We start from the raw sequence: 19,753 nt of genomic DNA on the forward strand, positions 1-19,753 counted from the left end.
TCACCACCATGACCATCACCACCATCACTACCATCACCACCACCAGCGTCACTACCATCACCACCATCACCATGACCACAATCACCACCACCACCATCATGATCACCACCACCATGACCATCACCACCATCACCACCACCATCATCACCACCATCATCACCACCACCACCAGCATCACTACCATCACCACCATCACCACCCCCACCCCCATCACCATCACCACCCCCACCACCATCACCACTATTACCACGACCACCATCACCATGACCACCATCACTACCACCATCACCACCACCACCACCACTACCACCACCACGAGCATCACCACCATCACCACCATTACCATCATCACCATCATCACCACCACCATCATCATCATCATCTTAACATTTTTATAGTGCTTTACACATATTATCTCATTTTAATTTCCCAACAACCCTGGGAGGTAGGTGTTTTTATTATCTCTATTTTATAGATGAGGAAACAGAAATTAAGTTGGACAAAAGTTAAGTGACTTGCCCAGGGTCTCACAGCTAGCAAGTCTCTGAGGGTGGATTTGAAATGCAGTCTTCCTGGCTTCCTGACTCCATGTCCAGTCCTCTATCCATTGTGCCACCTTCCTGCCTCATTGTATACAGAACTTTAGACTTCTAGTCAGGAAAATCTGAGTTCAAATCCTCCTGCAGATACTTACTAGTTACATGATTCTGGACAAGTCATCCAACCTCTCTTAGCCTTAATTTCTTCATTTATAAAAAGAGGAAAATGATTGCACCTTCCTGCAAGGGTTGTTAGAAAGATAAATGGGGGCAGCTAGGTGGCACAGCGAATAGAGCACCAGCCCTGTAGTCAGTAGGACCTGAATTCAAATGCAGCCTCAGACACTTAACATTTACTAGCTGTGTGACCTTGGGCAAGTCACTTAACCCCAATTGCCCTGCCTTCCCCCCTCCAAAAAAAAGAAAGATAAAATGAGGCTATATGTGTAATCTAATTACATGCATTATTAATATATTAATATAAAATGTATAATTAACATATATTTACATATATAACATAATCATATATATGGCACTTTGGAAACTCTAAAGGAATGTAGAAATGTTAACTATTATTATTATTTAGTCCAATGCCTTCATATTTATAGATGAGGAAACTGACTCCTAGAGAGATGAAGTATTCTAAGGTTATGATGATAGGAAGCTGAGCTAGAATTTGAAAACAGGTTTTCTGACTCCTGGGTTCTTTTCACTGACTCTATGGTTCCTAGACCATTGTAACAGATTTTTTTTTTGTTTGTTTTGTTTTTTTCTCTTAAAGACCAGCCTTAACCCCAAATCACTCTAGCTCTCATTGCTTGGCCAACAATAGGTCCCAGGGCAAGCCCCACTTAGTGGTTTGGGCCCTGATTGGCTTAGAAAGAATGTAAATAATAATTGTTTTTGTTCTGTCCAGAGACCCTGAGGGTCTTCCCCTCCCAAATCTATTTTTTTTAAGAGGCTATTCTTTGCCTCATTTCTTAATAAGCCTAGTCACTGAATGGGTGCTGCCTCAGTCAAACTGACACGTGTTTAAGACCTTAGCTTGAAAAGGTCAAGGTCCCCCACTGTATCCTGAATTATCTCTAGTTGTCTTGATCCATATCTGGCCACTGGACCCAGAAGGCTCCAGAGGTGAAAGTGAGACTGGTGATTTTGCACAGCCCTCCCTCACTTAAATCCAATTCACTTGCCTGTCATGGAATCATCTCCCTGGTGTCATGGTCCTCTTCAAGAACAAAGGACATGGGGCAGCTAGGTGCCCCAGGGAAGAGAGCACCCACCCTGAAGTCAGAAGGACCTGAGTTCAAACCCGGCCTCAGATACACTTAACTAGCTTGGGCAAGTCACTTAACCCTAATTGCCATCCCCCCTCCAAAAAAAAAAAAGAATGAAGGACAAGCAGCAGCGACAATTGAACCAATATTTAATAAATAGTGTCAATGTTCAGTTGAGGGTACTAGGTAGACACTGTCCATTGTGGGTGTTGTTTGGAGTGATAGCAGCAGAACACTCATACCATTATTAACTGTAGCTCAGCTTAGGCTGTATGGCCGAAGAATACTCTGTCTCTAAATGCGAATGCAGATATCTGCTCCATGTCTTCTCTTTCCACTTTTCAGCTAACTCATGTTGCCACATAGGACAGTCTGGAATAGTGGAACTTAACAGGAGGCCTCTCGATAATTGCCACACTTGCTTAATGAGGAATAGTAGCCATTCATTCTTTCAGCTACTCAGGGATGATGCAGGTGCATGCTTTGAATGAGTACACAAGATTTCTCTGGAAAACTCACAGGAGTGGGATGCCATTAGGATAATGTCACGCCTGAAAGAAGAGGAGCCTGTTTCTTTTGCTGTGATATCCGTCATTTTGAAAAATCCAGGGGGCCCAAAGGATGGTCTCAGTTTTACTCTCTGAGATGACTTTATCCATGAGTTTTGAAAATCTCACAGCTTCTGACTCTCCTGTTACTACAGGGAGACCTCTGCTTATTATTTTTTAAAAATTAAAATATTCTGATGAACAAATATTTATTTTCCCTCCCCCTTACTACTTTGGGAGAAAAAAGTCTCCAACAAAACAAAACCTTTATAACAAATATGGCTAGCCAAGCAAAACAAATTCCCATGTCAACCATGTCCAAAAATACATTTCTCATCTTGCATCTCCAAATCTTAACTCATTGCTTCCTTTATTTGCATTGTTTCTCTGGGTTTTACAAAGTACTACCTTTAGGAATTTTTCATTTTCCTTATGCTTTTTTGAAAAAAAAAATATACTGTTTCTTCCCAATGACTTCCACCTCTACCCCTATAAACATTCCCTGGTTACAAAGGTTAAACCTTATACAAGCAAACTTATACATTACCTATGTCTGTCTGACAAGGTGTTCGTTGTTCTACACCTCTAGCATCGTATTTTTCACTGCCAATCCTCTGAAGGTAAGATTGCTCTCTGTGTTAATCAGAGTTCCAATGTCTTTCACATTTGTGTGCCTTTACATTATTGGGGTGATCATGTAAAGAAGACACTATCTTTCAACTGTTATGACCTTCTTTTTTTATGAGCAATCAGGGTTAAGTAACTTGCTCAAGGTTACACGGCCAGTTATTTCTGGGTGTGGTGCTAAGTGTCGGAGCCCGGATTCGATCCCCAGGTCATCCCGGCACTGGAGCCGGTGCTCTTACTTACTACGCCACCTGGCTGCCCCTGTTATGTCCTTCTTGAAAGAGGAATGCCATGGGGTGTATATTCCTCCAGTTTCTACCAAGTTCATTTTATGAAGATTTCAGACCTCACTGACCAATTTCCCAGGGCCAACTGCTCATTCCTTTTTTTAAACTTTTGCACTTAATAGTATTTGATTTTTCTAATTATATGTAAAGATAGTTTTCAACATTCATTTTTGTAAGATTTTGAGTTCCAATTTTTTCTCCCTCCCTCTCATTTCCCTTCCCCAAGACAGCAAGCAATATGATATAGGTTATACATGTACAATCATGTTAAATTTATTTCCACATCAGTCATGTTGTGAAAGAAGAATCAGAACAAAAGGGAAAAACCATGAGAAGGTAAAAAGAAAAAATAATGAAAATTGTATGTTTTGATCTACACTCAGACTCCCTAGTTCTTTCTCTGGATGTGGATAGCATTTTCTATCATGAGTCTTTTGGAATTGTCTTGGATCATTGTATTGCTGAGAAGAGCTAAGTCTATCATAGTTGATCATTGCACAATGTTGCTGTTATTATGTGCAATATACTCCTGGTTCTCCTTACTTCACTCAGCATTAGTTCATATATATTTTTCCAGGTTTTTCTGAAATCTGCCTGCTCATCATTTTTTATAGAACAATAATATTCCATTACACTCATATATCACAACTTCTTCAGCCATTCTCCAATTGATGGGCATTCCCTCAGTTTCCAATTCTTTGCCACCACAAAAAGAGCTGCTATAAATATTTTTGTACATGTGAGTCCTTTTCTCATTTTTATGATACCTTTGGGATACAGACCTAGTAGTGTTATTGCTGGATCAGAGGGTATGCACAGTTTGGTTGCCCTTTGGACATAGTTCCAAAGTGCTCTCTGAAATGGTTGGATCAGTTTATAGTTCCACCAACAATGCATTAGTGTTCCAATTTTCTGACATCTTGTCTAACATTTATTTTCTTTTTCTGTCATATTAGGCAATCTGATAGGTGTGAGGTGTTACTTTAAGAGTTGTCTTAATTTGCATTTCTCTAATCAATAGTGATTTAGAGCATTTTATATGACTATTTATAGCTTTAATTTCTTCATCTGAAAACTGCCTGCTTATATCCTTTGATCATTTATCAATTGGGGAATGACGTGTATTCTTATAAATTAGATCCAGTTCTGTACATGTTTGAGAAATGAGGCCTTTGTCAGAAACACTGGCTATAAAAATTGTTTCCCATCTTTCTGCTCTCCTTCTAATCTTGGTTGTGTTGGTTTGTTTGTGCAAGAACCTTTTAATTTAATGTATTCAAAACTATCTCTTTTGCATTTCACAGTGTTCTCTATGTCTTGTTTGGTCCTAAATTCTTCCCTTCTCTGTATATATGACAGATAAACTATTCCTTGCTTTCCTGATTTGTTGATGGTATCATCCCTTACATGAACCTTATTTTGACCTTATCTTGGTATAGGTTATGCGATGTTGGTCTATGCCTAGTTTCTGCCATACTATTTTCCAGTTTTCCCATCAGTTTTTTGTCAAATAGTGAGTTTTTATCCCAGAAGCTAGAGTCTTTGGGTATATCAAACAGAAAAGTTTTTCTGCATCTGTTGAGATAATCATATGATTTCTGTTAGTTTTGTTACTCCATATGGCCAATTATGCTGGTAGTTTTCCTAATATTGAAACAGTCCTGTTTTCCTGGTATAAATCCTGATATAAATTCCTGGTATAAATATAATCCCTGGTAATAGTGTATCATCCTGGTGATAAATTGCTGTAATTGCTTTGCAAATATTTTGTTTAAAAATTTTGCATCAATATTATTAGGGAAATTGGCCTATAATTTTCTTTCTCTGTTTTGACTCTTCCTGGTTTAGGTATAAGCACCATATTTGTGTCATAAAAGGAATTTGGTAGGACTCTTTCTTTGCCTATTTTTCCAAATAATTTATCCAGTATTGAAATTAATCGTTCTTTAAATGTTTGGTACAATTCACTTGTGAATCCATCTGGCCCTGAAGATTTTTACTTAGGGAGTTCATTGATGGCTTGTTTAATTTCTTTTTCTAAATTGGGGTTATTTAAGTATTTTATTTCCCCTTCCTTTTTTTTTAAAAAGCAATTGGGGTTAAGTAACTTGCTCAAGGTTACATGGCCAGTCATTTCTGGGTGTGTTGCTAAGTATCCGAGCCCGGGATTCGATCCCCAGGTCATCCCGACACTGGGGCTGGTGTTCTTACTCGCTGAGCCACCTGGTCGCCCCTAATTTCCCCTTCTTTTAATCTGGGCAATTTATATTTTTGTAAATATTCATCCTATTTACTTAGATTGTCAAATTTATTGGTATACAGTTGGACAAAATAGCTCCTAATTATTGCTTTAATTTTCTCTTCTTTGGTGATGAATTCACCCTTTTCATACTGGTAATTTGGTTTTCTTCTTTCTTTTTAAAAATCAAATTAACCAACACCAACTGGCCATTTTCTAGTGAATTTGTGAGGTCTGACAGCAGAATCAGCCCAAGTCTATTTAGGTTTGTAGACATCTTCCCACTGTCTTGTTTCTTCTTGAAATTATTCCCTCCACTTAGCTCAAACTCCCAGGGAGATAACATTACTTACAACAGCAGTCCTTACTCTGACTCCATTTTTAGGGTTGTATGGAGCCTTCCACAATATCACTCTAGGTATCTGGGTTATGGAGGAGAGGGAAAAAATTGCTTGTACTTTGCTCATGGCTTGAAGAAACAATTCTTTTTTTTTTTTTTTTGTAAGTGACTGAGAACATCTAAAGAAAAGGAAAACAGAGAGACCATAACAAAGAGGAGAGAGACCTGTCTCAGTGGTTTCTTCTTGCAGAAGTTTAATAGAACTCGCTCCAGGTGCAGGTGGTGACTTCCCTAAGTTTTGATTTTTTTAAAAAGATCCACATGTGCAAACACTCCAGAAGTAGTACATTTAATGAAAGCAGAAACTCTCATTTCCACGGAAGAGACAGAAAGCATGAGGCTTTCACATTCTGTAAGACTTAAAGACAGGCAAGATATAAGTTATACTTGGAATCTATAGAAATGATTATTTAATACAGTAAAATCTCCATTTTGACTAATTGGGAGGGAAATGAGTGACTTAAAACTACTTTTAAAAAAGAAATAACAATCATTACTTTCAAGCACACAAAAGTAACTGAAATGAAGCTAATGATTGCCCAAAGATGTCTTGAAGGGACCTATTTTATGAAGAGATAAAAATAGTTTATAATAGGCACATCAGTTATTTGTAAATCGAGCTTCCAAAGCTTAGAAGATTCTTGAAAACAGTTCCTTTTTAAATAAACATTCTTCTTTTCTTGAAATATAGTTTTCATCATTAATGTGCTGAGTTTAGTTACTTGAAAAAAAATTAAATGTACTTTTTATTGTGAGCTTTATCAGTAAACATAAATATTTCAATTCACAAAGAACAAAGAAGACAATTGTACATAAAACTATGAACTTTTGTTGTAATTCTTTAAAGTGTGCTAAATTTAATACGAGAGTAACAAAGACATCCTGTTTATTTTCCCTTTTAAGATTCTTTTTTTCTTTTTCTGTATATTTAAAATATTTTACTGGTGATTTTTTTTACATATTAATCACTGCTCACTAACTCCCTTCCCCAAGCACTTGTAACAAATATGTAAATCAAGCAATGTATTTCAACATACTGGCCATGTCTGAAAATATCTGTCTCTGTCTCCTACTGCTCTCCTAGGATGGTGGTGTCAAACTGAAATAGAAATGAATCCCCCCCTGGGCCATATATTGACTTAGAAAACCACAAGTTAACATTATCTATGTTGTATTTTTATTTATCTTGTTAAACCTGTCCCAATTACATTTTAATCTGGTTTGAGTTTCCCTGGGAGGTCTTAGAGGCAGCCTTTGTCCTGCATACTTCTAGCCTGACACCTCTGGGAGTCCATCAATCACTTCTCTTCCAGGAGGCAGGAGGCCTGTTGCATCATCAGCCTTCTGAATTATGATTGGTTACTCAGTTAAATCATTCTTTATAGATTGTAGAGAAGTCAACTTCAAATTGATTGAACATGTTTTCTAAATGAGCAGAGTCCAAATTGCAGAGATTTTACTAGAAGTTCAATTTCTCCTTTTCTGAATCAATGGTACCCATCAAAACACAATGTTGAAATTTGAATCGATCCCTCATTATGTAACACTTTGACTATTTCCTGTTAGTCTTCCTATAGCTAATTTTCTTGTACATTGTTAAATAAATGAATCTCTTTCTTTTCTTAAGGGGTTTAAGGACAATGTCTATCGACAGAGAAGAAAGTATTTCGTAGATGTGGCCATGAGTTATAAATAGTAAGTACCCATATTCTTTCTTGTGGCTTTGTTGCTTGCTTTTTAGAAACACACACACACACACACATACACACACCATGCTGTGTTAAATGAGAACTGGCTTCTCTTAGCTTTTAGTTTTCTAGAAGTATAAGTGAGCCTTTACATACTAGCCAGTGCCATGGAGACTTTAAGTGCCAACACTGATGCTTCCCATCCTGAAGTAATTGTAAAATAATGAGGGCTATGGGCCAAGTGCCAGATGCTACATATTCAATATTGTGTTCCTAGTTCCTCTAAGGTAAGGTGTTTTGTAAGCCTCTGCATGACTTTCCATCACTTTCTTGCCCTCCCTTGGCACTTAATGTAGGGTTTGAATAGGCAACTCTGGAAATAGGTCCTTCTTTTGTTTTTGCATAGATGTTTTAGTCATTCTCTTTCTCCTCACCCCTTTATTTCCTTCCAAGGAAGGCCTGACTATCTGGAGCAGCAAGCACCCCAGCGTCCCCAGGGTGGCTGCCAACACGGGTTCTTAGATCTGCTTTGATAAAGGAAAGCAACTCAAAATGGGTTAACAAGCTTACTTTAATCAATCAAACATATATCATTTACCTAGTTCAGGGGAAAAAGGTCAGCACCCCAAACTTCAGAGTATACAGACAGAATTATCAAGACAGACAGAGAAACAGATCAAGCAGACAGGTTTCCAAACTGTGCAATCATTACATCCATACCAAATCACAGTTACCAGAGAGGGGAAACATCAACATCTGGGTTTTTCAAAGCCGGGGGGGGGGGGCTCCCAACAACGGCTTCCCAGAGTCTCATCTGACCAAATCACACACCACTTCTCAAAGTGAGCCCCAAAACAAAGTCTCACATCAGGATTTATATAGCCTTCTCCTGGGTCAGAGAATGTGACAACGCTCCTGACCCACTGCCCAATCAAAAAGTATCTCCTGAGAAACAAGCCTCCCACCACAGGCCCCAGGTGCACTTAAGCCTAGGGCAGGGAAGATCTTAAAAATTTACATTTCCATTACACTATCCCAAAGGAAAGTTGTAGGAACCCCCTCCCCCCCACCAAGATGATGCAAAGGTGCCACAGACAAAATAGAAAACAAAATGTCCAATCCCTTAAAGCAAAGGGAAAAATCCCTGAGTGCTTAGAGTGGTGGTGGTAGTTGAAGGATGTGTGGAAAAACGAACCATTATGTATCTACTGTAAGACTGTTCTTCATTAAATGGGGAGTCTTAGACATGGGATGAAGTCAATGTACCTTGCTCAGTGGTAAGGTTACAAGTGTTAATTATGACTAGTGCAGATCTTTTAGAGAGGTTTCCTGAAAAATCATAGAAGAGGGAAATCATCTATTTTGTAATTTAAACAAAAATTGAGCACTTACCTGCATATGTGTAGACCATGATAAAAACCACTTTTCCCCCCTAATCTGACATATGAAGACCTATATTATCTGGTTATAGAAACCAATTAAATCTGTAATACATACAGTGAAGATTCATTCTTTCTAGGATACAAAACAGGAATGTAGCAATGTGGCAAAATGGGAGAGACAAGTTTCTGTTACTGTTGAGAACCTAACACTTGTCTCTATGCGAGATACCTGCCATTTGGAACAGACGGTAAAGGAGTTTTAACTCAGCCCTTTGTCTATCAACAACTTCTATTTGTCCAACACTTTCTTTTTCTCTTTTCGCCCTCCATGAATTCTTCATTCCAGCAACTGTAGCCAGGGTACCTTCATCACGGATAGAGAAATGGACTTTGAGTCAGTAAGACTTTGATTCCAATCTTGCCTCTGATACTTCCTAGCTGTGTGACCAGTCACTTAATCTCTTTAAACTTCAGTTTTCTCATATATAGAATTTGAGGGTTAGTCTCAGTGACCTCTAAGGTCCCATTCAGTTGTCTATCTATGATTTTGTGAAAATTGGCCATTGGATGATGAACTTTTTCAGTCATAGCAATAATCTAATTTTTCTAGCCACCCTATATTCTTTCTCCATCATGGTTCCTCTTACCTTCACTTTCAATCTCCCTGGTTGAAATTTGTAAAAGAGAAGTTAAGACCCAGCCCTGGTACATACACCTTTATAAGCAAAATGATATACAATGATACACTCATTGGGAAGCAAATGCCCACAATGATGCCATGTAAACAAAAAAGTCTTTGTTTTAATATGTAGCAATGGGATTAAATTCTATGAAGAGGCAATGGGGAAAACACTACAGTCTTGAATAGGGGTGGCTATGTGGTGCAGTGAATAGAGCACCGGCCCTGGAGTCAGGAGGACCTGGGTTCAAGTTCGGCCTCAGACACTTAAAAAAAAACACACAAAAAACTAGCCGTGTGACCTTGGGCAAGTCACTTAACCCCAATTGCCCTCCAAAAAGAAAGCAAAAAAAAGACTACAGTCTTGAATACTGATTTAATATCCCGATTTAATCTGTGTGATAATTCCCTCCACCAACATAGCCCCTTCTTGCCTTAGCTCTGACTCTTCATGAATTGCTGTGGCCAAAAAGAATTCATTAAGCAGTGGTCAGCTTTATGGTGATAAGTATCTCTGAAGGTAACTTTCCTTGTCCTTGGATGATGGGCATAAACAGTCCATTTCAGAACTTATTCTCAAAGCTTTTCTAGCTTAGTAAGACTTATCTGGTTTGTGCTTCGTTTGACGTAGCGTTTGAGAATTCTAGTTACCTCCACACCATCTAGCGTCATCAGAATCAGACTTTAGAGGAAGAAGATAATGCATTTTTAAGGATTTGGAAAGATCTGGGTTGTAGAATCTAATTTCCTGAAGACTTTTAAGGATAACTTAGTATTACTTAAGGTGAAAATCAGCTTTGGGACAAGAAGAACTGTCCAGTTGACCCCACAAGTTGTTTAGACTATGCTATAAATATAGATAAAGGATCAATGAATAGCCTGGGGATTCTTGAGGCCTTTCTCAAAGATATGAGATAATTCTGAAGAATGCAATGGGCAAATGGAAGAAATAAGATCAGGAAGAAAGTTAATATTGTAGTTTGGGGCCTAGGATGTGTGTGACATGAACTCTTTAGACAGTCTGAAGGGTATGGACCCTTTCTCAGAATAATGTTTTTAAATGCATAAAGGAAAATACATAGATGACAGAAGGGGTCATTATTTTCTGGCAGAGCCTAGAAGCAGAAAGGAAATAGCATGAGACCATAAGTTTCATGAGATATATGTGGCATGTGTTGGCACAGTAGACAGAGCTGAGCTTAGAGTCAGGAAGAACTGATTTCAAATCTGGCTTCAGATGCTCACTAGCTGTGTGACCTTGGACATGTCACTTCATCTCTGCCTTTTTCAGTTTTCTCAACTGGAAAAATGGATAATAACAGTACTTATCTCATCGGATCATTATGAGGATCAAATGAAATAATAATTGTAAAACACTTAGCACAGTGCCTGGGACATACTAGGAGCAAAATAATTGCTTATTCCCTTCCCTGCTTCCCTTCCTGGTAAAGTCTAGAAGCAGGAAGGAAATAGCATGATAGTATAAGTGTAAGAAATCATAGAGTTGTAATGGACTTAGGAGCCATGTAATACAATTCTCTCCTTTTATAGATGAGGAAACTGAGTTATGTAAATTAAAATCATACAGAGGACTAAGAAGGGGAAGTCATTCAAGTTTTAATGAAGTAGATCCTAGGGTAGAAGTAGAAAAAAGCATAGCATTTTACAAATTTCGAATATCACCTAGTCCAACTCCCTTATTTTAGAGATAAACGAAATGTAAAGTGATTTGCCCAAGTCACATAGATAAGTAGCAAAACTGGGGTTGAAAACAGAGTCTTCTGGATCCATATGTATTCTACTATGAGAGAATGAGGCACGAACAGCTTTAATACTTTGGAGTGGTATAATTGACTTTGTATTTGGCTCTCCCAGTCTTCCTTGGTTGGTCAGTGGTAGGATAGGAATGATGAGAAAGGGAGAGAAAGACATGGCCAAGCTCCCTCTTATGAAGGGAGTACAGTGAGTTAGTAGAAGGGACCAATTAAGAGGAAAGAGGGATCCAGGGAGTGAGTGGAAGGACAGAGAAAGGGATCCTTATCTTACCTCTCCCTACAAAGTCATTGCTGTTATTGTTGTTGATACTGGCTGGAATTGTGGCATAGTTAAGGTTGTATGGAGCTTGTGGTCCCAGGGTCTTCTAATCCATGAGGCCAGGGACATGTGCTCTATAGGGAGATTTTACTTTATAGAGATGTAAATAACTTTTAAAGGGGTAATGGCATGTCTTACATGGTTAAATGGCTGGGTTTGGAGTCAGGGAAATCTAAATTCAGATCCTACCATTGACACTTAGTTGTTATGGGAGTTGAAACAGGTCATTTCATCTCCTGGAACCTGTTTCCTCATTTATAAAATAGGCATAATAGCACCCTGCAATGGTAATGGGAATTTGAAGATCTTCCCTGCCCCTTAATAAACCTAAGGGAATTTGAAGATCTTCCCTGCCTTGAAGATATACCCTGCCACCTAATAGGCTGAATATAATCACATGGAGCCTGTGGTGGGAGGAGTTTGCTGAAGGGTGGAGCAGAGCCCACAGGAAACTGGGAGTCAGAGCAGCTAGACTGGAGGGAGGAGAGGACGCATCTGAGGGAGACATTTAGGCTTGTAAGTAAATGTTGGTTTGTGGGAAGGCTAAAGGATGCTGTGGCTCTTTGTGCTGTTATGGCTTATTAACTTCTTTGCTACTATGATGGAATTGGCTTACTGCTTTTGTGATTCGGTTTTCTGGTGTCTGAATAAATGTTTTGCTTCTGTCTTCTAAATGGAGAATCTGTTATATGTTAACAATTGAGCACTCTGTAGGCATATTTATAGTGATCGTTGGTGCTGTGAATATTGCATTGGTGCTACACACTCATAACAACTACATAAGGTTATTGAGAGGCTTAAAGGAGAGAATCCATGGAAAAAGCTTTATATACCTTAAAATACTATGTAAATTTCAGCTATCACCATCATTATTAGTGCAGGAGAGTTAGAAGGGGGCAAAAATGTTGGAAAGAGTCTAAGACATTCACAGACACAAATGAAAGGAGCTCTCTTTAGTTACTTACTAATTGTATGGGGGGGTATCAGAAAGAGGGAAGTACATTTCCTGTTATAAGAGCCCACAGAAAACTAAGGATGAAGATATTTTGGATTAGTACCCACTTATGACTACATTTCATGAGTCCTCAATGATGTGTGTGATTTCACTAGCCAGCCAGAAGACACAGTTAATTCAAGAGAAAAGACTTACATGGAGTGACAAAAAAAGATTCCTGATATTCTCATGGGTGTGTGTAGTTCCACAGGTTACCACATAACCAGTGACAGAGGGCACATAGACATAGAACGCATGTTACCAAAAACCTTCATGGAGAACACACATAGATGATACATGGTATGCATGCATGAGTGCGTGTGTGTGTGCACCCAGCCAGGGTTACTCACAATTTTGAACAAGCAGAGCTGCCAACACTCTCAGTTGATACTACCATACTACTCTTTGCTGTGAATAGTTAAATTCTCTTCTGAGCACTGAGTAGATCCTTTGAGTGTGGGTGGTAGTGGTGGTAGGAAGCAGAGATGGACATAAAATAGAGAGGGAGTTGGTAGTATATCATAGAGGCCATGGGAAATGCTCCAATCCACTCAAGCTATCTATAGATTTGGGAAGAAAGTTCAATGAGATACAGTTTGAGGTATCTGAAAGTGAGTGAAAATGCAGAAAACAGATTCAGCATAATATATCTTGAAGCAGTAACCAAGAAACCCCCTCCTGTAGCATTAGTGATGAATAGCAGTGTTTCCTATGGCATCCTTGAAAGGATAAAATGAGAATAGGAGTCAACACAAGCAGAGAAAAATGAAAAATCTCTCTCTGCATGGAAAACCAGTAGAGGAAAATCTATGTTGCTGTGATTCTGAAAAAGAAGAGGAAATGTAAACATGCTGAGAGCTGTCAATAGATGAGACTCTGGTGAGTTTCAAGATTGACATCTCTGCATAGAGACATGATTAACCACCCTCCCTTAGATGTCCATAGGATGTTAGACCATGAGCTCTAGAAAGATCCAACTGGTTCATCAATAACTTAGGGGTTGTTCGTTAGCACTAATATTATTCTTTATAGAAAACCCAAGCCTGCAGGGCATAACTTCTGAAATTATTTTTTGAAAAAAGATGTCAAGTGTACTTCCTTTAATGAATGAAAATTTAACATAAAAGTGATTAGAAAATATCTCACTGGTTCTGAGGGAAGTTCAAAGGGCAAGTGGTATTTGGAAGAACAGAAAATAATAGCAAAATGATGGCTGGTGCCAGGGGGGCTATAGCAATCAAACTTTCTTTGAAGTTTTCCTTTTTCCTTTATCTGGTACCATCATGTGTTGGTCTTGGGACTCATTCTCTGGTACTTCCCTGGGTTCTTTGGTTATCATAGCTTTGAAAAAAAAATCAGCTATACATTTAATGGGCAGCAAGGGATGCAATGTTTCTCTCTATCTTACTGCTTAAAAAGGGACTCAGACTTTGCCTCAGTTCTTTTAAATTTATTTTGAATTTCATCATGATTTTTCTATTAGCTTAAGTTAAAGTGAACTTTACTTTTCTTCCTCCATAACTTGAATTTAATCACTGTTACCTCTGAGTACTTGAGTATCTATGATTCTTAGGCATCTGTAGTATAAGCATCTGGGTCAATGGATTGGTAAGATAAATGAGACAAGTCCAACATTCCAAAGTCCAGATGAATGGTTTAGTATTTGAATTGATGCTGGATTTCTTCAGCTCCCGTCCATCAGGAAATCTCTCGGAATGGGAAAGGACTTTAGAATTCATCTAGTTCATAATTTTTTCCCCAGTATGGGAGTTTTTTGCATGGTATTCATGACAGTTGATCATACAATTTCTACCTAAAGAGCTCCAATACCATTCTAAAGTACTTGAAGAGCTCACAGCCTTCCAGGGCAAACCTGGTCTATTTGAGGGATGTCATTGTAGTTTTCATCTATTTTCTTGGTTCTATCTTTTAGCAATACAAGAACAAGTCCTCTTGTCAAGGCAAAACACTTAACCTCTGCCTCAGTTTCCTCAAATGTAAAATGGGGACGCTAACAGCATTTACTCTCAGGGTTGTTGTGAAGATCAAATGAGATAACATTTGTAAAAAGAACTTAGCACGTAGTAGTCCCTAAATGAATGCTTATTTCCTTCCCTTCTCTCACCCATTAGTGGATAGATGCTTTTGCCAATGCTGCATAGCAGCAGCTGGAAACAAAAATGTTTGCCACATGTAGTTGTGGGCATCATTATGCGTGGATTACTACCTGACTTTGTTGCCCCAAATCATAGTTGGGCTTTTGGAAGAAACTGCTATATATCCCCCAGTAACCCAGTATGACCCCCTGGGAGGCTGTGAAGTGGAATGAAACCAACACCATTGGATTCAGATTCGAACCATAGTCACCAATAAATCCTTCCTTCCTCATTCTTGATTCTTCTATTTGTAAAGCCAGGTGACACAGTGGATAGAGTTCCAGACTTGAAGTCAGAAAGACCTGAGTCCAAATCTGGTTTCAGACACTTGCAAGCAGTGTAACTCTGAAGAAGTCACTTAACCTCTGACAGCCTCAGTTTCCTGATCAATAAAATGGGGGTGATAACACTCCCTGCTTTCTGGGGTTGTGGTGAGAATAAAATGAGATAAAGTGCTTTGCAAACCTTAAAGAACTATATAAATGCTAGTTATTATAATCATTATTATTATTACTAAACATATTTGAAAAGAGCAGTCTAGTTCAAGTCACATCCTGGCTTGATGTGGGGGAAAGTATTGGCCTTAGGAGTCCTAGAACTTGAATTCAAATCCTTTCTCTGATGCTTAGTGCCCATGGGAATCTAGGCAAGTTCCCTTCCCCTTCCTGGGCTTAGGTTCGTCATTAATGGATTGGACTAAAGGTGTCTGAGGTCACTTTGGACTCCAAATCTATGATCTCATTATCATTTCAATAGATTTTTAATGACTATAGCACAGAGCCAAGTTTTAGGGGGACAAACAATTCTCCTTGACATTCAGTAAGAGATCAATTTTTTTTTCAGTCGTTTTTCAGTCTTTCCCTACTCTTTGTGACGCCATTTGGGGTTTTCTTGGCAAAGATACTGGAATGGTTTGCTATTTCCTTCTCCAGCTCATTGTACAGATGAGATCCATATCTCATTAAAATTGAAGTGATGATGCCAGGTCCCTCTTCTTACCATGCTAGAGGAAGGCATTTCTTGAATCCCATCTTCTCATTCATAGCCCCAAACAAAAATTGACATATGGGAAAAAATATTTGTTAGAGATCCCACATAATCCTATCCGGTTTAAGGGCACACTAAAGACCTCTGAAACACAACAAGGCAGCATCTGAATATGGAATTCATAGACCTTGCGATGAATATATTAAGCTTCAGGACAGACGTCCCTTGTCTCAGGAAGGCTTTTAAGCTGCTGGTGAGCTCGACAGCTGTCATGCTGGTCACAGGTTGGCACGGCAGGAGAATGGCCCCTGGAGTCATTGCTGCCACATGTCAGTAAACAGAAAACGAAGACAAAGCATCATCAGATAAAAATGAGTGTCAGTTCTAGGCTTTGGGCAATGTGATTTGTTTTGGCCACTGAGTAAATAATTTGGCTAAAGTTATTCCCCAGCAGAATTCTAGATTAGAATGAGAGTAGTACATACAAGTAAGGTAGGTAGCATTATAGGGCACGTGTTTAGAAGGATGTGGAAGAGGGCATTGGATATGCTACTTTTATTTTATTACAGGACTGGACTTGTGGTTTAATTGGTGTGGGGGAACTTCCGGTGTGCAAACTCTTTCTACTGTTACAGGTCAACAATTCACCCATAACATATCATATGAATGAATGAGGAAAACCATTAAGCATTTATTTATGTTCCAGGTATTATGTTAGCATTAACTCTACAATTTATAGTTTTAGAGAGTTTGCTGGGGCCTCTGAGAAGTTAAATGGCTTGTCCAAGGTCACAGAGCCAATATGTGTCAGAGGAAGGACTTTAAGCATAGGCTTCCTGACTCCAAAGTCACTATACTACATACTTGTTCTCATCTTTTCAGGAAAATGTTAATTTTTAACCAATATCTTTTATTTTTATATCACCTTCATTTCTAAACACATCCCTCCCTACTATCTTATCCAGTGAGCTGTTCTTTGTAACAAAGAATATAAAAAGAAAGAAAAATTACTGAGAAAAATCAAATGCATCAATTGAATCTGATGGTATATGCAATGGTAGAGACAGCTCCACTACAAACGATCACATGGACTATATGTGCCTGACCTGTAAAGCCCCCTGAGCTCATATATTGGTCTGATCAGCCACCGTCAGGCACACTGTACCTTGACCCTGAAATAGTGATGTCATTTTGATTCTCTTTGAGTAAGGATGACAACAACCAACCATGTGCAGTGTTAGATGCATTTTCTCATCTCTTCTCTGGGACCAAGTTTGATCATTAGAATTAAACAATCTTCAGGGTTTTGTTTGTTCTTTCTGTGTATGCTGATGTTGCCATATTGTTTTCCTGGATTTGCTTATTTCATTTTCTATGAGTTCACATGTCTTTCCATGCTTCTTCTCTCTAGTCATTATATTCATTTTTTTTTCAATCATGTCTGACTCTCCATGACTCCATTTTCTGGCAGAGATACTGGAGTGGGTTGCCATTTCCTTCTTCAGCTCATTTTACAGATAAAGAAACTGAGGCAAACAGGACTAAGTGACTTGCTTAGAGTCACACAAATCTGAGGCTTGACACTCTATCCACTGTGCCACCTACCTGCCCTATTGTTTTTTTTAATAGCACAATAATATTCCTCACATTCATATACCATAATTTGTTCAGCCATTTCCTAACTTAAAACATTTATTTTGTCTAGTTTTGTCACTACAAAGAATAATTTTATGAATCTTTTGATGTATATGGGACCTTTCTGTAGCTGATCTTTTTTTTTTCTAGCAGTGTCAAAGGATTTAAACATTTTTAATCTTTTTCTTAACATAACTCCAAACTGCTTTCCAGAATGGTTAGATCAATTCACAACTCCACCAAAAAGTATGTGTGCTCATCTTCCCACAGTCTTTCTAACACAGACTATTCCCATCTTTGTTATCTTTGCCAGTTTTCTGAGTGTGAGTTGAACACTTAGAGTCCTTATGATGTGCATTTCTTTTATTATTAGTGATATGGAACCAACTTTCATGTGACTGTTAATAACTTGTAGTTCTGAGAATTGTTTGTTCATATCTTTTGACCACTTATCCATTTTGAAATGACTTGATCTCATATGTTTCTATTAATTACTCATATATGAGCTATCAGACTCTTATCAAAGGTAATTGATGTAAATATTTTGTTTGTGCAAAAGCTATTATTTTATGTAATCAAAATTATATCTTTTTTGAGCAACTTGGCCCCTTGTTGCTTTTTATCCCTTGTTTTGATAATTTTTTAAAAATAAATACACATATTTGTAATGCTAGAAAATTTGACTTTCTTTTATACCATTTTTTTGGGGGGGGAATTAGTCAGGTCACACATTATAGTGAAGGCTAAACACTTTTGCTGGATCCCCAGAAGGCTCAATTTTAAAATGTTGCCTTGCCCTGAAACCAATGCTTTTCCAAGGTCTTCCGTTTGGGAGATTTCTAGTTTCTGTGTTGGAAGGATATACCATATCTCACATATACCCATGTGAGAATTCAACTTTGTCTCTAAATTTGAGAATAACCCATGATTATTTTCTCAGAAGCCATTTGCAAACATGAAAGAACTCAGAAGAATAACCAGGGTGGGCCCACCTCTAAACTTCCAGAAATAACAGTTGACTTCAACATTTCTCATTTTGTGCCAGTATGGACTTGATTTATGGATCTTGGTTATGGAACACAGCCTTATTATAAGGAATACCAAGGGCTACTTTAACTTCTTTTAGATAGGCTAATCTTAATTAGAAACATTATAAATTAGAGGTAGAGGATGAATGAGGTGGGGCTGCCTGTTCTTCATTAGCTTGGAAGGAAATGGATTGGCTGGTGTAATGTATCTACCTTCACTTATATTTCTTCCATCAGTCCCATTGCCAGGAAGTCATTGTGATGGATCATGGAGTCTATGATTATAGGAGACCAGGCTTTTTTCTTCCTGCCTCTATTTTGCCTTGCTGAGGAGTGCCACCTCAGAGGAATGATAGGTTTTCTTTCTGACTGAACTCACTTTATCCTGTTCCATTATTCCACATTGATTTGCTTTCTGGGTTTTGAATAAAGCTAAGATAATATGTAGCTTGTGGGAGTTCTTTGTGACTCCCCCATAAACTACATTTGCTTTAATTTCTATGAAATAGAGTGGTAAACTTCCAAAACTAAACATTTAGAAGGTGGAGGCCATTTTCCAGATCTCTCAAAATCTAAGGATAGTTATATTGGAGGCTTCCAAAGGTGGAACTCTCACAGAGTTCAGCCTTTGGCTTTTAAAGAACCAATAGTAGCATTTTTAGGTTATCAGACTTGAAAATAATGACAATATATTTATTACTGATGCTTTCTTTCTAGTTGTTTGCCTCTAAACATATAAAAGATGCCATTTTTAAATTTTATTTTTTTAAGCAATTGGGGTTAAGTAACTTGCTCAAGGTCACACGGCCAGTTATTTCTGGGTGTGGTGCTGAAATCTGAGCCCGGATTTGATACAGGTCATCCTGACACTGGAGCCAGTGCTCTTACTCGCTGAGCCACCTGGCCGCCCCTAAGCAATTGGGGTTAAGTAACTTGCTCAAGGTTACATGGCCAGGGGTTTCTGGGTGGGTGCTAAGTGTCTGAGCCAGGGATTCGATCTCCAGGTCTTCTCAACACTGGAGCCGGTGCTCTTACTCGCTGTGCTACCTGGCCGCCCCAATGCCATTTTTTCTAAGTGTTTACAGGGACTAGACCTGTGATTTCACTTGGGGTGAGGGAATGATTTCTATCAATGTAGATCAGTAATCTTTCTGTAACCTATAGCTTTAAAATACCTGGAGCAGTGATGTCAA

At 38.5% G+C, this 19,753-nt stretch overlaps 1 protein-coding gene across 2 annotated transcripts in view; it reads left to right on the plus strand.

Moving 5' to 3' along the window:
• Window positions 1–19,753, plus strand: part of TPH2 (tryptophan hydroxylase 2) — a 137,032-nt gene that overhangs the window by 14,931 nt on the left and 102,348 nt on the right. For both annotated transcript variants that reach the window (XM_069082169.1, XM_069082170.1), the window contains exon 5: window positions 7,545–7,612. In XM_069082169.1, coding sequence (XP_068938270.1) covers window positions 7,545–7,612 — 68 coding nt within the window. The remainder of the gene's footprint in view (window positions 1–7,544; window positions 7,613–19,753) is intronic.

The sequence above is a fragment of the Petaurus breviceps genome, unplaced genomic scaffold (assembly GCF_028583685.1).
Source record: "Petaurus breviceps papuanus isolate PSGF00001 unplaced genomic scaffold, PetGlider_PUasm1.0 156, whole genome shotgun sequence".
Taxonomy (NCBI): domain Eukaryota; kingdom Metazoa; phylum Chordata; class Mammalia; order Diprotodontia; family Petauridae; genus Petaurus; species Petaurus breviceps.